General features: G+C 41.9%; 2 protein-coding genes and 3 non-coding genes across 9 annotated transcripts; 1 reads left to right on the forward strand and 4 right to left on the reverse strand.

The window, feature by feature from the left end:
- Nucleotides 1-2,898: 2,898 nt before the first annotated feature.
- Nucleotides 2,899-3,005, reverse strand: LOC121404800. Its single transcript, XR_005968227.1, has one exon. It is a non-coding gene; the product is annotated as a U6 spliceosomal RNA (small nuclear RNA).
- Nucleotides 3,006-4,358: 1,353 nt separating this feature from the next.
- LOC121404801 lies at nucleotides 4,359-4,465 on the reverse strand. The gene has a single exon (XR_005968228.1). It is a non-coding gene; the product is annotated as a U6 spliceosomal RNA (small nuclear RNA).
- Nucleotides 4,466-4,798: 333 nt separating this feature from the next.
- LOC111066874 (extended synaptotagmin-2) lies at nucleotides 4,799-13,508 on the reverse strand. 4 transcript variants are annotated; one of them, XM_022355814.2, is made up of 11 exons: nucleotides 13,385-13,508; nucleotides 12,577-12,728; nucleotides 9,962-10,484; nucleotides 9,344-9,895; nucleotides 9,122-9,292; nucleotides 8,365-8,462; nucleotides 6,753-6,801; nucleotides 6,509-6,685; nucleotides 6,016-6,447; nucleotides 5,444-5,947; nucleotides 4,799-5,154 (listed from the first exon to the last, which is right to left on the reverse strand). In XM_022355814.2, exons 2-11 carry the CDS (start codon nucleotides 12,579-12,581, stop codon nucleotides 5,065-5,067), a joined length of 2,601 nt encoding a protein of 866 aa, XP_022211506.2. In that variant the 5' UTR covers nucleotides 12,582-12,728; nucleotides 13,385-13,508; the 3' UTR covers nucleotides 4,799-5,064. The 4 variants fall into 4 exon arrangements, with proteins under 4 accessions (XP_022211506.2, XP_022211523.2, XP_022211498.2 ...); XM_022355831.2 differs by lacking the exons at nucleotides 8,365-8,462; nucleotides 12,577-12,728; nucleotides 13,385-13,508 and adding exons at nucleotides 7,064-7,149; nucleotides 10,764-10,786; XM_022355806.2 differs by lacking the exons at nucleotides 12,577-12,728; nucleotides 13,385-13,508 and adding an exon at nucleotides 10,764-10,786.
- Nucleotides 5,201-5,307, reverse strand: LOC121404802. Its single transcript, XR_005968229.1, has one exon. It is a non-coding gene; the product is annotated as a U6 spliceosomal RNA (small nuclear RNA).
- A 6,161-nt stretch (nucleotides 13,509-19,669) lies between the features above and the next one.
- LOC111066850 (ATP-binding cassette sub-family C member 4) lies at nucleotides 19,670-27,778 on the forward strand. 2 transcript variants are annotated; one of them, XM_022355780.2, is made up of 8 exons: nucleotides 19,670-19,868; nucleotides 22,617-22,886; nucleotides 22,938-23,069; nucleotides 23,132-23,307; nucleotides 23,370-25,222; nucleotides 25,290-26,175; nucleotides 26,261-26,957; nucleotides 27,017-27,778. In XM_022355780.2, the coding sequence occupies exons 2-8, from the start codon at nucleotides 22,702-22,704 to the stop codon at nucleotides 27,348-27,350; spliced, it is 4,263 nt and encodes a 1,420-aa protein (XP_022211472.2). In that variant the 5' UTR covers nucleotides 19,670-19,868; nucleotides 22,617-22,701; the 3' UTR covers nucleotides 27,351-27,778. The 2 variants fall into 2 exon arrangements, with proteins under 2 accessions (XP_022211472.2, XP_022211464.2); XM_022355772.2 differs by having other exon boundaries at nucleotides 22,636-22,886.
- Nucleotides 27,779-27,867: the final 89 nt, after the last annotated feature.

Raw genomic sequence — 27,867 nt, forward strand, 5'->3', positions numbered from 1 at the left:
ACAAAACAAAAACCCGAAAAGAAAGAGGCAACCACAAACAAAAACAAAACAAAAAGCAAAAAAACACTAAGAAAGAAAATGAAAGAAAATACTACAAATACGAAATGTTGTTTAGCTTTTAAGTTTTGTTAAGGAAAGATGAAAAAAATGTCCAGGAATGAGAAAAAGGAATAGGGAAGAAAGTAGAGCAAGTGAATCGCTACCAGTTTTACCTGCTTAGCGCATAAGGGAAGATGGATAGGAATGGATAAACAGTTTCTAATGAAAAATAATGCTATAAATCATATATGAATAGGTTTATATACAACTGCGATTTAATTGTTTAAGTTTTACATTTTGCTATAATCAATGTATGTATATCTAACTAATTTGGTTCACTGTTTTAGTCTTAGGTTTTCTGATTGTGGAGAAAGAGCTTTTATTTAAAACATACATGAATAACACTTATCGGTAATCCTAATTGTTTTTGGTTCCCCCCCAACCCCACACACAATATTCAATTTAATATTAATATATTTACTGGTCCTAGGTTGTCAGTTTTTAAGTTTTTATGTCATTTTGTTAATGCAATTTTGATTGATTCCAATTGATGGATAACATAACATATACATATGTTTTGAGAAACTTGATTAATTTACTTATATAAATACTATATAATAACTATACTGTAAACATATACATATATACTATATACATATGCGTGGTGATATAATTTTAATTTTCCTTTTATGCTTTTATTTTCCTGATGTTAAAACTCTAGGTTTCAGATTCAAACCATAAACCTGAGAATGAAATATATAGTCTTAAGTTTTTTCTATTATCCATATACCTTCAATTACAAGATTAATCATTAGGCAGCCTTCTCACACACGTGAGAGTTCATTTATCAAGTTTCAATTTAATTTGATTTACACCCCTCAACCCCCATTTCGCGGGCTTCTTCCAAAATTAATTTTTATAAAAATACACAAAAAAGAGAAACCATATAAAGAAAAGAGAAAAAAAAAACACCAAACAAAAACGTAATCTTATTTTGAGTTTTATTATTAATTCTTTTTACTATATTTTTTATTATTATTATTATGAATACTTTTGCTCTGCTTCGATGCTAATTTTGTGATATTTGTATTCAGATCTTTGTTGTGCGGTTTTTTCGGAGGCGGGTTCCTCGCACTTTGGGTTCTATAATTTCTACTATTCGTACTATTCGTAGCAGTTTTTCAAACTGCTATTTGTTGCTTAACGAGTTGTGTTCAGTTGATATCAAAAAGAATAATCAAACTACATTCTAACTGAGGGAAATGGGAAACGGATCGAGGCGGCATGTGAATGCGAAATGAGAATGAGAAATAAGAACGAAAATACAAATTACAAAGTGATTAAAGTTAAAAACTTAGAACTTAGGTACTCGTATCACCCCAGAGCGATGAACACGTGGAAAAAACAAATTGTAGCTGTTAAACTAGGCTTAACAAAATTAAAACAGAAACAAAATAAAAGAAACAACAAATATGCGCACATAAATTAACAACAACAACAAAACAAAACAAAAAATTACTAAATTGGCCATCAGTTTTCTAGGGTTTTCAAATGTCATGTTTTTAGGAGCTTAACCTCATTACATAAGTGATAAGAATTCAAAATTAAACAAAAAAAATAATTAGGAATTAAAGCGATTGTGGGATGGTGGATCCACACACATATACACTCATACACACACACACACACAAAGTACAAGCGCAAGCAAAGTTATATAAACTACAATATAGAGATATATATGGTATATATGTACGTTGCTTAGATCTTAGGTTTGTCTTTGTCCAAAAAGTACAGATACAGATATACATACGATACCGAGTGTAAAGTAACAAAGAATTCAAGGCAATTGGAGCATTGAAATAAGCACGACAGTTCCTCAGTGTTTAATATTGTATACTTAACATATTAAATATATACATAGTTATATACATATATATATATATATAAATATATATGTATAACTTAAATGTACATAAATGTTACGGTTATTGTAAATGTGTGTGCTTTATATAAATGTGCTTCAGAGAAACAACCAACTTTTACATAAAATAAAATAAAATAAAATAACGAAACTAAGCGAACTACTACCTCAAAACAAAAATGAAAAAAAACAAAGTTGAATGAAGAAGAACAATGCAAATTATAGTTTCAGATTCGGTAACGAATCGTTAATGCAGCTTAAAAAAAAATAGTAATTTGGGAAACAAATTATATATACATAAATTAAACCAAGAGCCTGATTCAAGTGTCCATTTAAAGCATAGATGTATATTACATATATAAATGTGCATTATTATGTATTTTCAAATAAATTAACATTAGGTATAATACGAAACAACAAAAGAAACAACAAATTGAAATTCAATTATATAAGTTCATCGGCAAGCCGAATAAATGATACACTTGATGAGGCAGAAGACGTTCGATTCAGACAACGAAACTCTCAAAAGAAATCGTTGGCAGCAGTACCAGGAACCAAAACAAAAACAAAAACAAAATAAATATTGATTGATCTAAATTATAGAAATTTTCATACAGACAGAATAACTATATATATATTGCTAAACAATGATGAAAAACAAAAACTGTGTTGAAAATTGCAAATTTTGTATGCATATGCATTAAGCAAAGATTCAAAGAAAACGAAAAACATATATTTTATGTCTAAATAAACAAAAGTTGGATGTGTATGTGTGTTAAAACAAAACCAATTGTCTATACTATATATACATATATATATACACTTTCAAAATACATACCAAATTGACGAAAATTAATAAAATAAAAAAAATGCCGAGAACGCAGCAAAAACCCTATGAACATCAGTTTTTACTTTTCCACCCGTCGTCATATGGGCAAAAAAATGTGGAACGCTTCACGATTTTGCGTGTCATCCTTGCGCAGGGGCCATGCTAATCTTCTCTGTATCGTTCCAATTTTAGTATATGTTCTGCCGAAGCAAGAACGAGGTTAGACCGAAAAATCCCCTATATATACTGAACAAGTGACGAAAAGGTACTTGGGAATTATTAGCAATGCCCAACAAATACAAACGCCATCTGTTTTTCATACCCGCTGTAAGCAAAGTTGAGTGTCGCCATCTAGCGTCTGTTTGTCAATGCTTTTGAGCGGCAGAAGCAACAAGCACGAGTATGACAAAGTTTATTATTTTTATATTATTAAAAAACAAATAATTTATAAAAAAAAATGTTTATATTATTATTCTACAAGAAAAAGAAAAGAAAAAAGTTCTTCTGGATTTGGAAAGTTAAGGAAAATGTATCGTCATTCGTGGGATTCGAACCATCATTCATTGGCAGCAATATTTATGTAGAATCAAAGACAATATAAGTATAAGATGCGTAACGCCATACGAAATTTCTGCACACGAATTTTCAATGCTGGCTCTAGAGCTGGCTCCAGGCTCTCTTGAAATTTTTTAGAGAGAGAGCGATCTAGAGCCAGCCGCTCTCTTGTATGCATACAGCATACGAAGGCACACGAAGTTAGTTCTTTGCCGATGCGAAAGCCGAGCCGAGTCGTCGCGACGACTGTATGTGTGCACATGCATACATTTTTTACAGCGCTGTCGAAATATACCCTTCACTTTATAAGTGTAAGTTAATTTTGCAGGACGCTTACCACCCCAATATTAAAAAACTCATATATGTATTATATGTATATATCCCTCCAATGATAATTTCTTTTCAGATGGTATATTCGATAATAATGATCGGATATACATACATATATACAAATACATATGTAATATATATTTAATACATGACTTCACATTGGAATAATTTTCATTAGGGTATTCAGGATGCGACGTATTCAACGTCGGTATATAATTTCGTTTCTCAACTCATAAAAAGGTTTCCGTCTCGAAAATCGTCCGCTTAGCACAAGTACGCACACATACGCACTTGCTGTTCTGTGTGTACTTACACATGCAAGCGGATTCTATTTTTAGATTCGTACGCTCTCAAATTTGTGCGAGCGAGATGGCGCGAATTTCGTCGCTGGCCGAAAAATTGTCTTGCATATGGCAATTGAAATGTATGAGCGTTCCGCATCTTATACTTATATTGTCTTTGGTAGAATGGTGTTTTATTTTAATAAAATAAATTTTTAAAGCAACGTCCAATACAGCCATTGCTTAATTTCTATTAAATATTTTGCCACCTTCATTTCCTTCCCTCCCCTCTCATTTCACTGGATGTGGTAGGTCCACATATATACATACATACATATGTACATAAATGTCTCATCCTTGAAGCTATAAAAAGCAACAGGATATTCCAACTCAGGGAGCGCAAAAAAATGTGGAACGCTTCACGATTTTGCGTGTCATCCTTGCGCAGGGGCCATGCTAATCTTCTCTGTATCGTTCCAATTTTAGTATATGTTCTGCCGAAGCAAGAACGAAGGTAGACACAAAAATCTCGTATATATACAGAGCAAGTTAGGAAAATGCACTTGGGAATTGCAAGGAGCTGCAAAAAATGTCCTTGTTGAGAGGCAAGATGTGTGTCCTTTGAGCGTTCGCTTGGCCTCTTGCCACAACCGACACTTATATTTAAACTTTAGGTATACGTTTTCCGAAAATAGTAATCAATATTTTTGTTATAGAAAAAATTAAATAAATATCTTAATGGTTCGAAAATGAAAAATAAATTAATAATGGAAGTATCCTTTGTGAACCATCTGGAAATATTTAAATTTAAATTTGCACATTAAAAGTATATACCACAAATGCTTTGTTGAAAACACAGTTCGATTTATTTGACTACAATAAGTTGATAGTTATAAATATAGAGGCACGACTAAGAGATTTTAGTTTGGTTCCGGGTTGGGTTCAGTGGCTCCAGGGGACCAACGTTATACACATAAATTATACACAACAAATACAAAAGGCGTCAAGTGCGATGGGTAAAAAAGTGATTAGTTCTTGTTGAGTTTGATTGACTGTGGTGCTGGTTTTGTGTGATGAGACTCTTTCGTATTCTCGGATGCTTCCACACTTCATTCGTGCCGCATCTCGGGCTGCAAGTCGAACCAAGTGTTCAGTCCCGCCGGTGTCGTAATCTCACTGTCGTCCAGAGGTATTTTCAGCTGAAAAGATAAAAGGAAATTCCAGTTCACAGAATGCAAGCAGCAAAAAAATGTGGAACGCTTCACGATTTTGCGTGTCATCCTTGCGCAGGGGCCATGCTAATCTTCTCTGTATCGTTCCAATTTTAGTATATGTTCTGCCGAAGCAAGAACGAAGGTAGACACAAAAATCTCCTATATATACAGAGCGAGTTCGGAAAATGCACTTGGGAATTGCACGACAAATGCAGTGCGGCTGCATTCGTGGCGTGGTTCCCTTTGGGGTGGGTTCCTGGTTGTCGGTTCTTACCATGCCAATAATGGGACTGCCGCCGGACAGAAAACCCTTCTGTGTACACACCGTCACCTCGAGCTCTGTCTGCCTGAGCTCTGCTATGGAAATCAGGTACTCGAACGAGGCGTCGTAGACCGGATTGCAGTTGTCCTTGATCACGCCCGTCTTACGTTTGGACTCCTTGGTGCGCCCTGGCAGCAGATACAGCTTCACATACGGATCAGGTATGCTGCTGGGGTCGCGCAGCGGTATCTTAACGATCTTGTGTAGGGTCACGTCGAGCTTCTGCCTCTGGGCACTGTAGCGAATGGACATCTGAATGCGTCCGAGGCCGTGCTCGCCCGCCGTGGAGCTCGTCTCGGGAAAGCGATGGGTCAATACGGAGGCGGCCAGCTCGCTAATCGGCTTCTCGCTGGATGTGGAGGCAGACATGGCCGGTGAGATTTTCGTGGGCACTGTCAGCTCCTCCTCACTGATGGGTGACTCTGTGGACTGGCGTTTGTTGGCTGCTTGGCTATCCTGCATGGGGGAGTGGAAGGGAGCGTTAAGCGATGAGTGTGGCAACTCGCATGATGACTGTGACCCACCTTGAAGGCTGGTGGTGCCACCACAGTCAAATCGGGCGTCTTGACAGAACTGCTGCGTGTGAGGGCCGCCACCTGCTCGATTGCATCGGATTCCTTGTCAATTTCGCCCGGTTTCAATATGCGCATCGAAAGCGACATATAGAGCTTGGATTCAGGGCCAGACTTTTGGAGTTGGAAGGGCTGCTGGATCACCTCCATGTTGAACTGCTTGAGCAGGGTACTCAGCGTGTAAGTGTATTGTCCGATATCGTTGCCCGTCTTCTGATCATAGATCTTGATGTTCAGACTCTCGTTGTCCGGATTGCTGACCAGAAAGGTGAAGCCCTGCTCCCAGACGGGCGAATCATCCCTCATGATCATGGCCGTTTGCTGCTTCTGCTTGTTGAGGCTGCACACCAGATAGGGATCGGGCTTCGAGCTGGATCGCGCTTGCTGTGGGTAAAACATATGAGATATGAGAGAGAGTCTCTGGCTCTCTGTCTATCTGTCTCACCTTGAGATGCCTGGCCGAGTCAATGAAAACGCTGAGCACTGCCGAGCTCATGGTGGTAACGCGCAGCAGCTGCGTTTCCAGTAGAATCTGCTGCAGATCATTTGGATCCGCGGTGAGTTTGTACCACTGCAAGCGCACATGCAGCAGACCGTGCTTGGCATCCTCCAGGGTGAGCCACTGTATCGGGATAGTTTCGGCGGGTATTATTATTCGAGGCATAATTTTTCTTTCCGGCTCTACTCACGCTATCCACAACGCCTTTCTTGATCACGCTGGCTATATCGATGCTGGCTCTGTTTTCGATTCAATAATAATGCGAATTAGTTTAACGAAAATTAAATATGCATAAAGAAAGCAAATGAAATGAAACGAAAACACATTTTTGGGTTAAATTCATGGCGGGTCATGGCGGGGTTCCGAAAGTGTCCCCCCTTCAAATCAAACTGTTTTCTGTATTCTTGTGCTGATTTACTGTTCGTATTTTGGGGTTTTGGTTTCAGTGTGTTGTGTACTCATTCGGGTATGGGTATCAATCAATCAATGGGTTTGCCTAACCTGCCGAGCGACTCGTCATCACTGGTGCGGTCCCAGTCAAAGAGTCTGAGCACGAGTATGGCATGCTGCGAGACCTCGACCACAGCCTGCCGCCCGTTCGCACGTTCGAACAAAAAAGCAAATGTAAAAGACATTTTTGTATCGCATTAATATGGGGGAGGTTAATTCCAGCGCAACTCTACAGAACGGGGTTTGGTATATGTACAGGCGGATATCTGGCGGATCTAGCTACAAAATTAGTCAAAGGCATGCTTTCAGGTCAGGGTGTTTTTTTGGGGTGAGGGGGTGTTCATATCCGTGTCTCGTGGGGGTTTTTTTTTTTTGTTGGTTTGTTGTTGGGTAGGTAGAGTGTGTCTGTGTGGTACAAGGTGCTCCAGCTGCGGCTGCACGTGGTTCGTATGGTGTCAAAGGGCATGCAGATACGAGTAGTTTTATTTTTAGTTAGAATGCGAGTTGCAGTTACTTGAAGTCTGTTTTGTGAGAGTGTTCAATATTGTATGGGTATATATCGGATATTGCAGTTTCCGCTGCAGTGATTGATTGTTCAATTGTGCGTTCAAGTGTAGTGGAATACAAAATTTAAATCTATTTAAGTTTAAGATTTAAGATAGTTTTATGCTCCTCTTTCCTAAGTTAATTCTTGAGAATTATAAAAGAATTATGGTAATAATTAGTAATTAATTAATTAATAATAAGACAATTTTATACCGCTCTTTACTAAGTTAATTATTAAGAATTTGAAAAGAATTATGGTAATAATTAATAGGTTGAGAGTCAGAGTCAAAGTCAGAGTTTTAATTATGTTGGAATTATTTTCAGAGCTAGAATATTTAGCTCAGCTCGTTACGCATCGTTTTTAATCTAATTCGAATAGATGTGAATTAAATATTGTATTATAAGTTTAATTTCTGTAATCTTTTGTTGAAAAAAAATCAGCATAAAAATAAACTCTTTTTTCAAGAGAAATTGCATTAAAAAAAAACATTCACTATCGAACAAATTAAGTTCATATGAATAACTCAAATTGGGTTGCACATCTGTGCATCATTTCCTTCAACGGAAACCGCCGCCTCATCAGTCGATGGCTCACATCACTCTTCGGTGTTTCCCGCGCGTGCTGGTTAGTGGTAGTATATATATAAGTATGTAATATATGTATGCACGTATGTATATCCAGGCAGAACATAAACAAAAAGAAACACAACAATACTCAAGAGAGAGAGAGAGTAAGAGAGAGAACAAAAGAGAACGGAACAGAACAAAATGGTGTAGGAAATGCAGTTCCATGCGTCAAATACAACCTGCCCAATATATCATCGTTCTGTACACCTGGCATTGTCTGATCATAGTCCCACAAAGAAAACCCAATTAAGTGGCCTATGGTGGTAAAAATACACGCCTAGAAGAATACATACATACATATGTGTAAGAGTGTGTAAGTATACATAGGTATGTCATAGAGTATAGTAAAGAGTATATAAAAGCAGAGGGCAGAAGTTGCTGCTCTGTCCACTCTCCATTGGGACACACACACACATGCAGCATGCAAGCATTTCAAGGGCAATTCAACAACAAACATTACTCACACTCAGAGGGCAAGGGAGGTGGCACGGGGGTGGCACATTCTCAAACGAGGAGGGGTGTGGCATAAATTATGATAACTCAACTCATTAAAGTAACAGAACAAAAAAATGGTTGCTTACCTGCCCAGGTTCTCGTCTTTCTTGGAATCATCCGAGTCCCTCAATTGTATCTCGACAAATTGACCCATTTCAATAAAAACTGTTGCCTGTGTGCAGGCGCAACGCAAAGGCAAACGTATTTCGAGTGATAAAAGAATGGAAAAAAATCAAAATGGAAAATAACAAAAGGCAATAACAAACAGCAAACAACAAACTACGCAAGAATATTGTGGCATTGTGTGTTGGGTATGCACATGTCATGCAGCAAATCGATCGACAACAACTACAAAAAGCAATGCAACAAACTTGTTTCTATGGGCGGGAGAGAGGGTAACAAAAAACAAGGACGACGACGACTCCCCGCCCCCATACGCACCTCACACCAATAGTCCCACTTGGGATTGACATTGTTGTCAATAATCTGCGTCTTAAACTCCTGGGCGCCCACATTGATGATGGCATAGGGATCGGATTTACCCTTGCCCAGCATACTGATGTCCTTCTTCATCAGATCCTTGGCCTCCACCACATGAATGCGCAGTATGCCCTAAGAAATGATTCGATTTATTATTTAATTTTTGAGTTGAAAATTCCTTACCTCTGGTTCGGGCATCTTGAGCGCCACGGCGGATACCTCTTCGCTGAGCGAAATGGGCAGCTTGTTGGGCAGCACCATCACAGCGCCGATCTGCTCCACAATGATCCTACGCAGCAGATCACTGATGCCCGGCATGTCCATGAAATCGATGAAACCCACCAGATTGAAATCCACATTGGGATTGTTCAGAAAGAAGATCTGCAGTCCGCCCACCAGGGGCATCGAACGGATCAGGGGCTTCATTACGACACGCACCCAACCATGGATCTGGAAGTCCTTGATGCCGCCCTTCATGCCACCCAAATAGAAATTGATGTCGCAATCGCTGGCATAAAAGAGATCCAGGTCCATGATGATCTCATTCCGATCCACATTCTTGTCGTAGATCTTAACGCCGCCGATGCGCGGCGGTATTGTGCCCAGAATGATGCGATCAAAGCGAAAGCCGTGCATTTTGTAGTTCGATAAAGCCAAGGCCACATTCGGTTCGATCGTTTCCTTGACCAGAGTGCGGGCAAAGTGATTGGCATTCGGCCAGACCTGCTTCAAAATCTGTGCGGAAGAGGATGTCTGTCAATAGCTGTGAACAACAAAAACTATCCAGCCGACAAAACGCACCTTATTTAGCCACTCGCAACGCTCGACATCGGGAAAGTAAACCCAAGCGGGCAGCTCGTCAATGCGCGCCAGAATCACATCCTTTTCGCAGGCCAGCGCCGAGGCCTTGGCTATGTCCCGCTTCTTGGCCGACGTCCTGGCCAGATAATCGCGTGTCAAGGACAGTATGACCGGCGCTATCAGCCATGCCACCGACCAGCCCATGTAGCCCACCATATAGATGGAAACCACAATGGCCACCTTCTTGCCCGCCGCATTCGCAATGGAGAAGATGCTGTTCTCGCTGCTGCTGCTACTGCTGCTACTGCTGGGGGCCACAGCTGTCGTTGCAGTTGCTGCTGCAGTCTGCGTGGGCGTACCATTGCTGATGGGTGTGGTGGCGTTGGTGGGCGTGGGCGTGGCAGCCGCTGCCACAGGCATATCGTTCATTTTTCTGGGCTCGGCCAGGGGTACGAATGGTTCGTCTTCAGTTGGATTTGGCGGTTCTATAAACTCAGCCAAGGGCACAGAGGGGATGTTATCGCTACAAAGAGGGAAAGAGAGAGGAAGAGAGATTTTCATTAGAATTTTATTAATGTTTACCAGATATTTCCGATTGTAAAGCTCTCAGAATGTGTGCGACGGGCAGCTGATTCATTAGCATTTGCCGGCTAAGATGCCGACGGCATCGAATGGCGATGATGATGATGACGATGATGATGTCATACTACCAGCTAGAAATGTGATCTTGGAATGCCTCCACGAGCTCTCTATACTATATAGTAGATTACATATACATATACATATACATATATATACGTACAATAACATTTATGGGGCACTTGGCTGTATTTTGTTTGTATCTGTATTTGTTGTTGCTTTCGTTTTTCCTTTTGTTTACGTAGCTTAATTTCTTTAATAGACCCCCCCTGAGTATTACTCACACTACGCGCACGAATGTGGGTGAGGTGAATTGACACAGTTTTACGAGTTTTCTGGAGTGTATTTGGCCACCCACTGCGGGGGGTTACCTGTTGAGTGTGTGGGCCATTGAAATTACTTTCATTTTAGCAGAGGGGTAAATCAAGTTTCTAGAACAGTTTGTGCCAAAAAGAAAAATAACTAGGCAAAAAACTAAGCATAAAATAACAAAATAATGATAATTATCATATCCAATTATAATTGGAAAATATTAGTTGAAGCAACTGATTAAAAAATGTTTTTTTGTGTAGATTTGATTGGCAAAATTCTTCATTCTATCAGTTAATTTTTATAAGGAAAAATGTACAAAAAAATCGAGTCTTTAAATGGTCTTTAATATTTTAAATTATGTGAATCAAAGCACATTTGAATTTCTAAATTGTTTATTTTCATTAAATTATGTTCACATAATTTCTCTGTGTATTTATTCTTTCGCGCAAACATTTCTGTTATTTTCTGGGTTTTTTATGCTGTTTCCCATTTAATTATTCAGCGCTTTTGGCAGCTGTTGACTTTATTCAAATTTTCCCAGAAACAATTCCAGCACGTCTCCTGTGTTTACCTTCCTTTCATGCTCCCTTTATGTGTGGGCTTTGGGGACTCATTATAATACGAGTATTGCTGTAATTTCCATCGCGCTTGTTGCTATACATTTTATGCTTAGCCTTGACTCGAATAATCTGCTGCCAAACGGAAACTTTTCCGAGCGCTTTTGTTTCCACTCTCAAAACATTGTTTTACGCTGCTGTTTAACGCTTTGTTTGCCGTAAACAACCGAAGAAAAACCAAAAATTTTCACTAAGCTAAATTCTTTGAGGGCTTTTTAGCGAGACGAGTCGAAGGTCAGGGCAGGACAGGGCAGGGCAGGGCAGGCAGTGCTTCCCAGCTTTGGTTACAAAGTGAGAGCTAATTTCGAGTGTTGCTAACATTAAACTTTTAACTGTTGACAGTCGGGAGGGCAATGGGGAATTGCTCTGTGCTGTGCACCTGTTGAATATCCCCCACACCCATCATTCCACACATAAGGCCTTAAAAAATACCCACAGTAAAGAGACAGAAGAGGCAACTGGGAGAGAGCCAATACAGCATGAGCCACAGAGAGTGATTTCAAGTCGAGCCCAAAGCTGTCTGCCTTGGCATTGGCGGGACGAGACTGCCAATTGCCAAGAACTTGAACCGAAAATGTTGTGTTTTTACCCAGTAATCGTAGGGAGCGAGGGGAATATTGTATATGATGTTTATCACAGGCAGAAGGAAGTTTTTATCTCATAAAAAATGTCTATAATACTTTGGAGAAAGTGTTTTTTGGATAGTTTTCTTTATTATGTTCAGACATATTGCAGTCTGTTCTTTTGAGTACCAGTACCTGGGTATCTTTTAGTCTGAACTACAGACTTTAAGTTCCTAATAGGCAGCTTATTTTTTTGTACACAGCTGAAATTTCGCTTGCCGTTCAGGTTTCTTACTGATGACGTCGTCGTCGTCGTTGTCGTGGATATTTTGTTGATGTTAATGCTGATTCTTTATATGAAACAAATGTACGATTGAGTTTGAGTGTGAGTGTGTGTGTGTGGCTGTGTAACCATGTGCTTGGTATGAAAGGCGCATAAATAAATGATAAATAAATAAATAATTTCAATTAATTGTTGCATCACCTCATCGTTGTGGCTCTTTGATTGGGGGTGTTGTTCGCATTCACAGTCGTTGTTGAGGGGTGTTTTAATTTGTTTGTGTGTGTGTGTGTCTTTTCTATATGTTTAAGTTATTTATGATCTTTTATAATTGGAAAATAAATTTATGTGTGCATCTGAAACAAAGATTCGGTGCTCAATTAAACAAATTGCGTGATGGAACCGATAAATGTAATGCAATAAATAAATAACAATTGATTTAATGCTGTTGCTTTCGGCTATATTGTTTCACTTTTTTAAAATTTGTATTCTTAAATTTTCTGTTTTTCACTGCTGCTAAAAATATTCAAGCACCCGCACATATTTCAATAATTTTCATGTTATTGTCTTGTTTGTTTTTTTTTCATTTTTCCAGCCACCCTTTCCAATTGCAATTTTTGTCGAAATTTATGCATTTATCTATGAACGAGAATATCCCATATACTATATAGCCATATCTCTCTTTGCGTAGCAAAAATTCTTTTATTAAAAATTCACACACAAAAACCGAAAACGAAACGAAACCGAACCGAAAAGAAAATAAATATATCCAACATTTGCATATATTCGAATACAGGGGCAGGGCATAACGAATTCCCCTCTCTACTATATGTACATACATATAAGTATGTATGTGTGTAGTTGCCGCTATCGCAAACAAATTATTGTATATTTTTATCAACTTCTAATTTACATTAAAACAACACAAACATTTTTTTGGAAACAAAACCGGATTCTTATTACACAACCAAAAATACAAAAGGCAAGAAGCAAAAACTTTGTTTTTACGCACCCAAACAAAAATCAACTGAAATCTTTATGGACCTGATTGCCACACTCAATTTATTTTCAATTTTACAACTGTCTGTCCCGTGCGATTTTCAGCGACTTTTCATTGTGAGCGGCGTTTTCGAATTGAATTCAATTTCGCTGAGCATCATCACATCATTCGCGCCAGAGCACCAGAGCACCAGCCACAACAGCACACCAGAGGCGGCAGTTTGAGTTTTGAGTGAAAGCTCTTCGCCATTTGTGTGAAAGCTTCGCCACAAAAGCCACACGACGCCACACACAGGCAGTGGAGTGCCTGCCAGTGCGGATTTACAGTGGAGGGTGACAGACAGCTTGTTGGCGCCATGAAAGCCCCAGCAGTGGCCTGGGCATCACTGTGCAGCCTGGTTGCGGGCGACCACAAGGACCATCATCATTATCATTACCAACAATTAATTATGGAATCAAAGTACAAACGCCACAAATGGAGAGCAAGTCATTCTTTTGTTTGTTTGGTTGTGCGCCTGGCTATCTTTTGTTTGACAGTGTAATGGGATTTGCATGCCTAGCTTGAGTCCTGGGTCAAGTAGTGTTGTAATTGTTCTCTGGCTTCTGGGTTTCTTTCTGGGCTGACTCACTTACAAATTGAGATGGAATCTTTGTGTTGTTGTGTTTCGTGTAATTAGGCAGCAGTTTTAGAGTCACTGTTGCGGCATAGTGTGCGGGTCCGCTGACGCACACTAATTCCTTACTAATTCCCAGGTCTGTGTGCACTCATGAATAAGGATTAGGCGGCACCTTCTTTTTTTTTTTGGTAATTCTCTCACTCTCTCTCTCTCGTTTGCACTTTTTCATAAATATCAAATGGAGTGTACAACATGACGTATGTGTAATAATCGTAGCACATGTATTTTTAATGCTTCAATGGGAAATCGAAAGGTACACAGAGAGGGAATGATAGTGGCAGGGTCCAAGTGAAAGGGATACAATATGCCACAGAACAAGTAAGTGTGGTCGATGTGGTCGACATTTCGACTAAAAGAGATGCCCTAAAAAAGCAATAGAAATATATGTTCATAGATTGCGTAACGGGTTGAACCAAAATTTTGTAATAAAACTCAATTTATGGCAAGCAGGAGCTCGGCCCTAGGCAGCGTCTACGCTGCAAATTATGCATTTAATATTCAAAAGGAGAGAATTACATATCGTTTAACATAATATGACACATATAACACATTATGAACACGTTAGAATAAGAACTAATTTCGTTTGACATGGAAACATAGTTTTTTGTATGCCTTTTGTAATAAGTCTCCTATCGATATAATTTTAAGTAGATTCACTCAGAGGTAGATGGCAAAGTCTTTTGATTTTACAACTTTATTTAAATGAAATATTAATTTTTTTTAACTTAAAGTTAAGTTAAATAAAATTGACAAGACTTAAGCTAAAAAAAAAAAACAAATATAAATTTGAGGAAATATATTTAGTCTAAATATAAAAAAATGTGTTCATATTAATATGTAAGGGATGTAAGGGAAACCCAATTTATTTTAACAGTTTCTATTCTTCTAGCAAAATTTATTGGTGTGTATGTACATTTTTAAATGTAAGTTTAAATATTAAAATTTCAGGTATTTTCTCTGGGCATGTACATTTAACTGCCAAGCCTCATAAATTGGAAATTATGTATCCCTACACAGATGTTTTAGTGTTTTTATGAGGGTAAAAATGAAAAACTTTCTCTGCTGTACTGGGGGCATTACCACAGTCTTTGTTGGAGCGTTTCACTCACCTTTTTACTAGCATAAATACCAATAAATTACGCGTATACCTTTGCACTTGAGCAGTATCGTACATGAAAAGAGCAAATCAATAGCAAACAAGCTCTTAGCAGGAAAAAGTGTATGCTGAGTATCATGGCCTTCAGCACACTCAACACTCACAACAGTTAACCCATCCAACCAGCCACCTGCACACACACATATACACACATACATAAATACATACACAGACATTGTCTGGCTGCAGGACATGAAATGCAAGGCAGCAAAAGAGGACGGCGCGGTGTGCATTGCAGCCATGGATGGTCGGATGCGGGTCCTTGTCAATTATCCGCATCCGTGGCTTATCCTTAGCTGTTCCCCAATCCCGGATCAACGGAAACTCGGTTTCAATTGTTAATGACAACATTGTAAGCCTGAGGGAAATTTGTGAACATGCTACATCCTTTTTGGTGTCTCCTTTGCGTCTGCAGTTAATTGCTCTATAAATATTTTATTTAGCCAACTTTGATTTTACTTGGTGCAGGACTTGGAACTTTTGAGCACACTTCAGTGGGTGTGGCTGTCGTTTCTTTATGACCCTACTATTGAACTTTATTCAAAACTAAACTGTGACAATTTCCAGCCCATCATCAACGGGGTTTCGCTGACGACAACGCCGCCTTGGTTTTATTGAGCGAACAATGTAAACAAATTGGAAATTTTTTCTGTCTTTCTTTCTGTTTAGTTTTTTCCGTAGCATCATTGGATGTTGCAAGAAAGTTGCGTCACTTTGCCTTTGATTTATGGAGCAAGTCGTAACTAAACGCAAGTCAGGGGGAACATGGCAGGCAGGCATCTGACACCGTACCCTGACCCCACCGAAGGTGTCTTAGCAGCGGCGGCAGCACCGAAGAAGCATCATTGATTGCAGGCAAATGTGCTTTGGATACACACAGTGAAGAGCATTAAATGAGGTCAGAATTAAATTGAATTCAAGGGGTAATTCTGGGCCTTGTCAGCTGGGTAATTCAATAAGAAAAATTCTTGAGCAAAGAGTTTGATTCTAAGATGTGCGTTTCATTGATTTCGAGATGTTCTACATCTAAGATTCATTATCGACTGAGTAAATAATTGAATACGATTTTCACTGTAGTTGCCAGAGGCCAGCGCTATGGGAGAGAACTTTAATTTTACTCGTAAATGGATGAATCACAGCTGAGCACGTTTCAGCCATTTGAAGGGGCGCTGACTTCAAAAATGTCTGGCGACTCCCCAAAGGTCTAAAAAAAAAAAAAAAGGAAAACCCGCTCGGGCCGGCCTGGCATGTCAAAAGTTTACTTTGTGCACCTTTTTGCCTGAATACTGAGACACACGTGTGCTAAGGACTCTTAGCAAGGTTGTTATATGTGTGTTCACATACGAGTATGCAGATGATGTTAACGTAAAATGGCCGCAGGGATACATATAAAATAACTCTAATAGCAGCCCCATACAGCACACACACACTAGACTGCAAATGAAAATGAAAGTTTTGCCACTTGCACACACACACACACACAGAGTTTTTCCCATTAAGTTTTTCCGTTCATTCGAGTGGGCCCATAACCATAGCCCAGTGCCATTATTGGGTTTTGATATCAGTCCAAAACCAAACTTGACATTGGCCGTACTCCACTGACCAGAAGTACAAATGGAAGGGAAGGGCATGTCTCTGGCCTTATGAATTATACACAAGTTGGGCGGGGGGGATATATTTCTTTTCTTTTTGTGTGTTGGTTATTGCCCCTGAAATGCCGACAGCACAGTCTCAGCACAAAATACCGAAATAGGGTAACACGCACGGAAATTGTTGATTGAGGCAGCACAAGAAAAGAAAAGGAACCCTGGCAGGAACATCATTAAGGTAGTTCAGTGGGGTCAACGATTGCCATGTTGGATTCTTTTTTTAAAGGGGAAAATATACTCGTAAATATGCAATTACTTTCTTTTACTATTAATAGTTTTTGGCCCGTTCAAGATGGGTTTACATTTTGGTATTGTTTTAGTAAGACTCCGGAAATTCTTTGTAGCTAAGAATCAGTTAACAGTATGGCATGTTTTGGGAAATAAATGGCTGAAACTATGTATATGTATTGGAGCATGCTTCGTACATGATGTAATCCATTAACTAAACATTCCCCTAGCTTTAACTTCTTATTGTTATAAGTCCTTTTTTTCCTCTTGAGGGTCTGATATCCATTGTTCAAACATTGCTGCACATTTTTGCATAGTTTCACTTGAAAGTTTTCCAGCTTAAATATTTCTCTTCAAGCGCATAACAAGGCTACCATTTGTTTCGAAACTACCTATCATGCTCTCCCCTCTGTCTGTCAACGTATAGTTTAAAAAAAAAGTCGCACATTTCCCCTTTCACATGCTTTTAGAGGAAAAACTTTAGCCAAACTCGAACACTAAACTTATTTTTCAACTCTACTTGTCACCCAGCTTTAAGGAGCAGCAGCAGCAGCAGTAGCAGGAGTCTCTGCTGGTGGCTGGCTGGGAGGTCTTTTGTTTTGTGGCCAACCACCAGTCCCCGAGTCGCCCTAATGTGTCCACATTTTAATTACCCTTGATGTTGGGTGCGACGTAGACAGGGACACTTGCCACCAGGAGAAAGTAAACGGGTGGGAAAAAACAACCGCAGAAATAGAAGCAACAAAAATGTTGAAGGATTCATGGAAATGCGCTGCTTTCATAAATATTTCAAATGCCTACTTTGTCGTGCTGCTGCTGCTAGCTGCTAGCTGACAGCTCATTCTGTCACTTGACATTGCGTTACAGCTTTACTTTTTCTCTGTGGTACTATGGTACATGGCATGTGTGTAATTTCAATGGCAAACGGACACAGTATTCGCCTCGGATGAAACCGATGAGATGCGAGTGTCTCTGGAGACGCGATAAGTGCGAGAGACCTTTTCGCAGGTGGGACCCACTCTGTGTACCCCACTTAGGACCTTTGCATTTTTAATGCTGACTCTGTCCCTCGCCTGCGCCCAGTACGAGAGTCACTTGCCTGTGCCTATGCGGCTGCTGTCGGCCAATGTGTAAACCAATGTCAATGGGTTGCCAAAAATAAATTCCAATTGTTCTTTGGGCCCGGCACAGCACACAGCACACAAGTCGCAGTATTGATTCGGTAAAAGTCGCGCGCGAATTTCCTTAAGAGCAGCAAAAGAAATGCCTTCGCTTTGTGGATCTCACATTTTCCGCAAAAGGAGTTGACGGTTGTACGCGCCTCGCACAACTGAAATGCGGCAAGGTAAAAGCGAAATTCTGTTGCCTCCGCCATATCACTCATACGCAGTGTTTGACCTACATCCTGCAGCACACGTACGTGCGTTTGCTACGATGAGAGAGGGAGAGACAGAGAGAGGAAGAACGAGTGTAAGAGCGAGCTTTCAGCTTGAGTGTTTTTTTTTTTATTTTGCTATACTTTTGTTTACGTTCTCTGCTATTTTTGGCGCCAAATTAGAACAACTGTTGCAGTGTGTGTTTACACAGCGCAGCAGAGTGGGTGGTGCGTAGCCACCCACCATTTCAGTACGCATATCGACAGATGCAGTTATGTAGGCTAAGGCAACAGTACGTTGTAATTAAGAAAATAATTTGTATATGATTTTATCTGAATTTATACAAAAAAAAAATTTTAATTTATTTAATTTTCTCTTTTTTATAATTTATAAATTAGTTTGTATAAATTGTATTTTATATTTTAATTAACTATATAACTAACTATTAACGATCGCGCAATGTAAATTTTATGTATATGTAAGTTTTTACATGACATGTAAAAAGCTTTGGCAATCTCTAGCAGTGCAAAAGCACACTCTCTCTTTCTCTCTCTCTCTCCGATTACAGTGCGTGCGGAGATTGAATTTTGCAGAGTATTACAGCCATGAAAATAGAGTATGCAAATCTGTGATATGTTTTGAGAACTTCGTGGACAAAATACTAGTGCCAAGCGGGCAAAAATTAAATTAACTATTTCTTCAACACTTTATAAAAGCAAAGGTTGTTTCAGTTAATCTGCTTATGGACTTTTTGGGGGCTCACTATTTAAACTCTATTAAATATACTAAATTGCACAAAACTTCTCTTTGCAGCGAGCTGTACACCTTTGCCTATTTACTTTGTGTTTAATACATAAAAATGCTCTACTCATTTTTGGTAAGTTATCAGTTCTATCAGTTCTTTATTTACCATAATATAAACCAATATATAAAACTTGTTTGGCATTAAATCTAAAAGGAAAGTTTCTTCATTATGCAAATAAATTATAATCGTAGAGTCAATAGGCCATAAATCGCCAAATTCTGAAGCTATTAAATGACGTTATTAAAACCCTGTAGGACAGTGTATGCTTGCTCTCTTTAGCTTTACATACATTGCGTGCGCTCTGCCTCTGCCGCTCTCTTTGCTGTATATTGAACATACCACACGCTCTCGCTGGGAAAGAGATTGACTTGGAGCATGGAGCATTAGCCCCCCATTCCGTTACGGGCAGTGCACTGAGGCGGTTGTTGTGCGGCGGATTTCTGTTCGTTTTCGTCCGTTGTGTCTATCGTTACCGTTCCTTTCCCTCTTTTATTTGTGGGTAATTCTGCACGTGTCGTGTTGACGCCGCGACGACGGTTTCGACTGTTTCGAGTGCTACGCAAATCACTCAGCCAGTGGAAAATAATTAATGCTGGAGTAGTGTTTGTAAGTGCACTGATGATTTAATTAAGTTTAATGTGAATAAATTGTGTGCTTCCATCGCCCTTCATCGCGCGGCAATTGCTGTCTCTGCTATCTCTCTCTCTCTCTCTCTCTGTCTTTCGCGTAATAAATGGCATAAAAATACATACTGTGTGTGTGTTGTGTGGGTGTGTGGGTGTGTGTGTGTGTGTGTGAGCACTTGGCTTTTTGTTCTTGCTTCCTCTGCTTTGATACGTTTCTGTGTCGCTGTCTCCCTTTTGGTTTTTACGTCATTAACCGTTATTTAATTTGGTTATGTGCAATTGTATGCACATGCTGTGGTGGGGAGGGGGAGTGCCATACTGAAAGAATTTGCAAATGCCGGTTTTCCCCACACACCCTGCCAGATTTAGATGCACTCCCCCCCACCACCACCCCCCTAGCGACGACTGTCTGGCAACCACTTGTTTGCCTGTGCTCTGTGGGGTTCGAGTTCGCCGATACCGTTTGCCTCCGTGTGTGTGTGTTGTTGTGTGCGTTGCGTTAGCCGGTAAAAAAAAATTAATCACTGTTTTTTGTTATTTCTTGTTGTACAATCTGTGTTTATTTTCACACAAAAAAAAAAAAACCAGCAACAGTTTTTAGCCGAAACAGAAAGAAAAGTTATCACTGTGACTTGGTGCTTTGTATTTCATTTCGTTTGAACTATTTTCGTATGATATATGATACGGTAAATTGAGTGCATGGAACAACTGTTGCTCCACGCAGCAGCTAACTGTAAAGCGAGTGGGGGAGAACAGAGCACTAGAAGTAATTTTTGAAAACGTGGTCCAAAAATTACAAGGAGCCGAGCTCTGGGTGTAAGTGTTCTAAAAAAAATATACCTAGTACGAAGATCTCCAGGAAATGTAGGAAATGGGAATTGGGAAGGGAAGACTGTTGGTATCCTAGGTATCCTACCTAACCTAACCCAAACTAATTTATAGCATGAATACCCTTTAACCGTCTGGCGCTCATTCTAATCAGCTGTGATAACAAATATGTAGGCCAACTGTAGTGCCATTTTATCATATCTTTTTTAGCGATGCGAGATTATTTTAATTACTTAAATAATCGCACTCATTATGTGGGTTTTTGTACTCGAAAGCAGTGTCGTGCCTAACATCAGAGAAAATTCGGTTTTTTTTCCCTTTTAATTAACGTAAATTAATTGCCATTCAATGGATAGCAATCGCCCAAAACAATTGAAAGCGATCAAGTTCAATTGAAAAGAATTGTGTTATGGCCATGCGCCTTTGATATGGTGATGCTATTACTTCATTGAATGCCGCTTCCATAATAAAACCAGAAGCATGGAAAAATTCGCGGTCAATCACTTAACTTTTATTCAACTGAAAGCTGAAGACTTTGCAAATGTTTGAAACTCGTCACCCACCGCCTCGTCAGCTTTTTTATGGGAAAACTTTCAATGTGAAAAGTGAAAAAAATTTCCTTTTGCGAATAAGTGGGTCAAACTGTGTGTTAGTCTGGCACATGGCTTATGACCTCCAATAAAACCAAAACACAATGTTGTGTGTTGTGTGTGTGGCTTATCTGGTTAGGTCTCTGGACTTTTGCTTACCAATTAATAAACATTATGATTATTGTCTAGCGAGGATCAGGCGGGAGAGCTAGGAGTTCGTGTGCCTGTCGCAAAATGCGTTTTGATTTACGCTCCTCGTGTCATATGCTATCAGTTACAGACTAAGAAAATAAACATGGCTCAGAGCTAATGACCGATATGATCCGCAGCAAAACGGTGTGACTGACCGTCTTCTTCAGGCGTGTGTGTGTTTATTTTGTGGAGCCTATGCTGAACACAGTTCGTCTTGCTTTTTATAGTACATACATATATTTGTAGTAAGAGTTTTTCTTGCTGAATTTCAATTATTTTGTGTGCCTAAATTGTGTGCTAATCTTGCTTAGAAACGGGCATATCTTTAAGGTATGGATGGGTCTGTCAAAGATGGGTGTTCTGGGAGCTGTCTGTTTTCTCTCAGGTGTGCCAGGTTCTAAGAAAGAAAATAGGAAAGTTTAATATTGATATTATACGGAAAAGGAACAATTTGTGCTTCTTATTAAATTAAGTTAAATCTCAATTACTCGAAGACTTAAATCAACATTTTTCATATTAATTTTATACCCATGCTGGAGGGTCCATTATGTATGTAGACTTGTTCAGATCTTTGCATCAAGAGTTAAATATTTTTAGACATATCCATGCCATGGATTGCCATATCATTCTAAAGCCTTTCATGTAAATGCTATCAATCCTAAAGCTACCTAAAGCTACTACTACTGTGCCCGGAGTTTGCCTTTGTTCACTGTTAAAAACTGGATTTAAACCGGTTGAGAGTACTGAGTACTAGGTGTTAGCTGTTAGGTGTTAGGATATGTATTGGCTTATTTTTTTTCAACTCGTTTTGCGTATATATTTTGAGCCAGAGCTGCGAACTGAGTGTTCATAATCTTTATTATAATTAAATCCCCTACTAATTGGGTTATAAGTTATTGCTCAAGGTCGTAACTGATAAGAGAAACAGTCGTAGACGCGTTCCACATGAACAAAACATATAATGCAATATATCAGCCCATAGGCTATGCGTGTATAGGGTATATTGAAGTGAACGGGATGGGATTACTTGCGGCTGCTGATTATATTCAGCCTTATCAGTGTCGTGCCTGTAGCCATGGAGCCGCAGACTTTTTGTTTTATGTTTAACATGAGTTTAGTTTTGATTGTCGCCACCAGCACACACACACAGGTGGCAGCTCCAGACGCTGAAGCAGAAACACCAGAGCCGAGCCATATGATAACATGGATAGCAGTCCAAAGCCGGAACGTAAAAATCCGCGTCAGGGTGCAAATATCTTGTCACATTTGATATTTGTATGGGCGTTGCCATTGCTCTACAGAGGATCGCGTCGCGGCCTAAACACAGATGATCTAACAGAATGCCTTGAAGAGGATCATTCCGAGCAGTTGGGCGATCGTTTGGAGGAGTAAGTAGAACCCCTATAAGTCATCATAATATATAAAACTCTGTCCCTCAGTGAGTGGTACAAGGAGGTGGAGCATGCCCATCGCAAATCGAAGAAGCCACGTCTAAGGAATGCCCTATTCCGCTGCTTCCTAGGACCCACGATCGTTAATGGTCTCATCTGCTTAATTTACATAGTGATCAAGTGAGTCGAAGAACAGGCATGGTTTTGGGCTTTATCCTAAATGCTTTTATGATCTCTTTTAGAACCTTGATACCCGCTGTTCTGGCACAGTTGTTGCTGCAGTTCCAAAAGCTGCCAACACCAGTCGCACCCGTTAGGGAATTATCCTTAACGGAGTCGCTGAATAGAACAGCCCGCTCCATTGGTCACCATGTGCTGTCGCAGGCTGTGGCAGTTGCTAGCGGCGCAGGCAGCGATGGTAAATATATCCAAATCGGAGCAACACTTATCCATATATTAATTATATAATTTACTGTGCAGCTAATTCGCCAAATGCCCTGAGCAAGGGCGACGATGCCACCAAGGAATACGTGCAGCTGTCGTCTGGGGAGGCGGCACCCAGCAATGCCAGCGTCTGGCGCAATAGCTTCGAGGAGGCCACCGACTACATTTGGAATGATGCCTATAGCCTGGGCTATGTGCTCGTGGGCTCCACGCTGTTCTGCTGCTTTCTGCTGCATCATGTGGATCTGCGTCAGCGGCTGATGGGCGCACGCATGCGCATTGCCTGCTGTTCGCTGATCTACCGCAAGACGCTGCGACTCTCGATGAAGACAGCGGGCCAGACGCCAGCCGGATATCTGATTAATCTTCTCTCAAATGATGTCAACCGACTGGACTATGGCTTCATTTTTGTGCACTGGATCTGGATAATGCCCATGCAGGCGGTGCTCACGTGCTACCTCATCTGGCTGCGCATTGGCATACCCGCACTGGTCGGAGTGATCGGACTGCTGCTGAAGACCATACCCGTGCAGACGGCACTCAGCAAGCTGACGTCTGTGCTGCGGATGCGGATCGCCGAGCGCACCGATGCTCGTGTGGGCATCATGAATGAGCTGGTGCAGGGCATACAGGTGATTAAGATGTATGCCTGGGAGCGGCCCTTTCAGGCTGTCGTGGCCGAGGCCCGACGCAGCGAGATCCAACAGATCCGCTATGCATCGTACCTGCGTGGCTTCTACCTCAGCACCATGGTGTTCACGGAGCGTTCCACATTGTACATCACCCTGGCGGCGGCTGCTCTCATGGGCCAGCCCATCACAGCGGATTTTGTGTTCTCGGCGGCCAGCTACTACAACATTCTGCAGCTGGTCGCTGCCATCTGGTATCCCCTGGCCATCAGTTTTGGAGCTGAGGCCTTGGTCTCGCTGCGGCGCATCCAGGACTATCTGCAGCTGGAGGGGCGTGACGAGAAGACGCACGGACTGACGCACAAGCAGAATCAGGATGGTGGCGATTCGCGTGCCGTCATCCTCAAGGATATCAATGCCAGTTGGGACATTGAGAAGCCGCCGGCACAGCGCACCCTCCAGAGCATCAATCTGCAGATCGAAAAGGGTCAGCTGTGCGCCGTTATTGGCACCGTGGGCGCTGGCAAGAGCTCCCTGCTGCAGCTGCTGCTGGGCGAGCTGCCAATCATCGACGGGGGCGTGGTGATCCAGGGCGATCTGTCGTATGCCGCCCAGGAGCCTTGGCTCTTCACCGGCACCGTCCGCAAGAATATTCTGTTCGGAGAGCAGTACGAGCGGAAGCGCTACCAGGAGGTCACGCGCTGCTGTGCCCTCACCACCGACTTCCAGCAGCTGAGCAACGGCGACAAGACGGTGGTGGGTGAGCGAGGCGCCTCGCTTTCGGGCGGTCAACGGGCGCGCATCAGTTTGGCCCGTGCCGTCTACAAATCCGCCTCCATCTATCTCCTGGATGATCCGCTGAGTGCCGTGGATGCCCATGTGGGGCGACATCTGTTCGATGAGGTGATTGGACCACGTGGACGTCTGGCCCAACTGAAGGCCACCCGTGTCCTGGTCACGCATCAAGTGCACTTTCTGTCCGAGGCCGATGTGATTGTAATTGTCGATCAGGGCCGTATCCTAAGGAAGGGCACATATCAGGAGCTAATCAACAGCGAACTGGACTTTGCCAAGCTGCTGGAGCGACCCAAAGAGGCGGAGGAGGAGACGGAGAACAGCAGCCGACTGAATACATCATCGCCCACAATCAGTGCACATGATCCGGAGGATGAGGACGATGATATACCCTACATGGATGGCGTGCGCGATGGCTATCAGCCGCTGAGGAAACAAAGCAACTCCACGCATGGCAGCAAATCGGTGAGTGTAGCTCTGGCCCAAATTAAAGTCCCCTAATCCTTAACATTCTCCGCCCACCCACCCTCAGCTAAACAGCAGCGGTCAAACAGACTTGGATCAGGATGATGATGATATGGCTGAGGCCCAAGCGTCGGGCGGCATCTCCCCGAAAGTCTGGTACGAGTATTTCCATGCGGGCAGCACCTGCCTCAGCTTCAGCTTCATGGTGTTCGTCATGCTGATGTCCCAGGTGGTGTGCAGCAGTTCCGATTTCTTCTCGAACATCTGGACGCAGCAGGAGCATCAGCGTACGCTCGGGGAGCCCACCAGCTTCACCACCTTCGAGTGCATGTACATCTATGGTGGCTTAATCATCGCTGTGGTTATCATGACCACATTCCGTGGCTTTCTGTTCTTCAAGACGTGCATGCACGCCTCCAAGGTGCTGCACGATCGCATGTTTGGCTGCATTTTGCATGCCACAATGCGCTTCTTTGACACGAATCCATCCGGCAGGATACTGAATCGCTTCTCCAAGGATATGGGCGCCATTGATGAGCTGCTGCCCAGGGCCATGATGGACTTTATACAGATTGCTCTGGTGATGTTTGGCATCCTAATTGTCATCTCTGTGGTGAATCCGGTGCTGATGGCGGCCATGCTTGTGGTGGCCGTCATTGATATGCTCATACTGAAGCTGTATCTGCGACCATCGCAGGATCTCAAGCGACTGGAGGGCATCTGCCGGAGTCCTGTGTTCTCGCATTTGAGTTCATCGCTCTCGGGACTGGCCATCATACGCTCCCGCCAGCTGCAGGATGTTGTGGCCAAGGAGTTTGATCTGCTGCAGGATGTGCACAGCAGCGTCTGGCAGCTGACAATGGCGGTGAATACGGCACTGGGTCTGTGGCTGGACTGTGTCAGTTGTGTCTTCCTCACGGTCGTCACATTCAGCTTCATCATCAGCAATGAATGTGAGTGGGGGAGGCAGAGTCTCTTATTATTTTTTTTGGCATTTTTGTCATTTTCTATTAATTTTTCGCAACTCTTTTTTTGAAGCCACATACAGCGGCAATGTGGGCCTGGCCATTTCCCAGGCCATGATACTCACGGGCATGGTGCAGTATGGCGTTCGGCAGGTGGCCGAGTCCCTGCAGCAGATGACCAGCGTGGAGCGTGTGCTGCAGTACACCGAACTCGAGCAGGAGCCGGCGGTCACTGAGAAGGAGCCACCGGCACAGTGGCCCACCCATGGCCAGGTGGAGCTGCGCAACATGAGCTGTCGCTACGATCCCAATGGATCGCCGGTGCTCAAGAATCTCAGCCTCACCATCGAACCGGGCTGGAAGGTGGGCATTGTCGGCCGCACAGGTGCTGGTAAATCGTCGCTGATTGGAGCACTCTTCCGTTTGGCGCACATCGAGGGCGGCATCTATATCGATGGCATTGAGACGGGCAGCATTTCGCTGGAGATTCTGCGCACTCGCATATCGATTATACCCCAGGATCCGGTGCTTTTCTCCGCCACAATACGCTACAATTTGGATCCATTTGAGCGCTACACGGACGCTGAGCTCTGGCATGCCCTGGAGGATGTGGAGCTGCGTGGCGCCATTCCCGGACTGGACTACATGGTCACGGAGCGGGGCAGCAACTTTAGCGTTGGCCAGCGACAGCTGCTGTGCCTGGCCAGGGCCATATTGCGGAATAACAAGGTTCTGGTGCTGGACGAGGCCACGGCCAATGTGGATCCACAGTGAGTTCTCTCCAGTTTGCCATCTGCTCTCATTTATAAACTTATAAACTTCTTACCAGGACCGATGGCCTGATACAGCGCACCATTCGCGTCAAGTTCCAGCAATGCACCGTCCTCACGGTTGCCCATCGACTGCACACTGTCATGGATTCGGATCGCATTATTGTGATGGACGCTGGCACAGCGGTGGAGTTCGATGTGCCCCATTTGCTGCTCAAAAAATCGCGTGGCCATCTACGACAAATGGTCGAGGCCACGGGCAGTGAGTGCGATGGCCTCAAGAAGGTGGCCAGCGATACCTTTAAGCGTATGCAGCGGCAACGAGAGACCGAAAGGGCTGCGGCGCAACACTCGTCGGAGGAGGAGGAGCCGGAGCAGGAGCGGCAGGAGTGAGTGAGAATGGATTGGGAGAGTGGAAGCTCCGGGATTCGCATTTACCGCCACAGCTGGCGCTGGCCTGGTGCTGTGTGTAGCACGTCGGAAACGAAACTGTACCAAATTGATTTTCTTCTTACATAGCTACATATTTGTATGTAATATATATAACATGTTTCCATGTACTTAGCTTTAGTTTAAGACTCGATAACAATTGTTTTGAATACCGAAAAGTCTAGATTGTGTGCTGCCTTATATGTATTGTACTTAGATATTATGTTATATCTCTCACAGGGAGAGTTTAAAGACCAGGGAAAGCCAGTGAAATGTTCACAAACAAACAAAAAATATACACAACACAACACATGACATGCATAAATATTCTACTCACATAATTCACTCATTTATGTAGTTTAGTTTTTCCAAATGTACTTATAATATATATATATGAAATATACATTGTATATTTCCCCCACCCCCCTACCCTACTTGATTGTGAACAAATTGTACTTGAAACTTGTTAGTTAGACGCGTG

Source organism: Drosophila obscura, unplaced genomic scaffold, assembly GCF_018151105.1.
Source record: "Drosophila obscura isolate BZ-5 IFL unplaced genomic scaffold, ASM1815110v1 contig_4, whole genome shotgun sequence".
Taxonomy (NCBI): Eukaryota; Metazoa; Arthropoda; class Insecta; order Diptera; family Drosophilidae; genus Drosophila; species Drosophila obscura.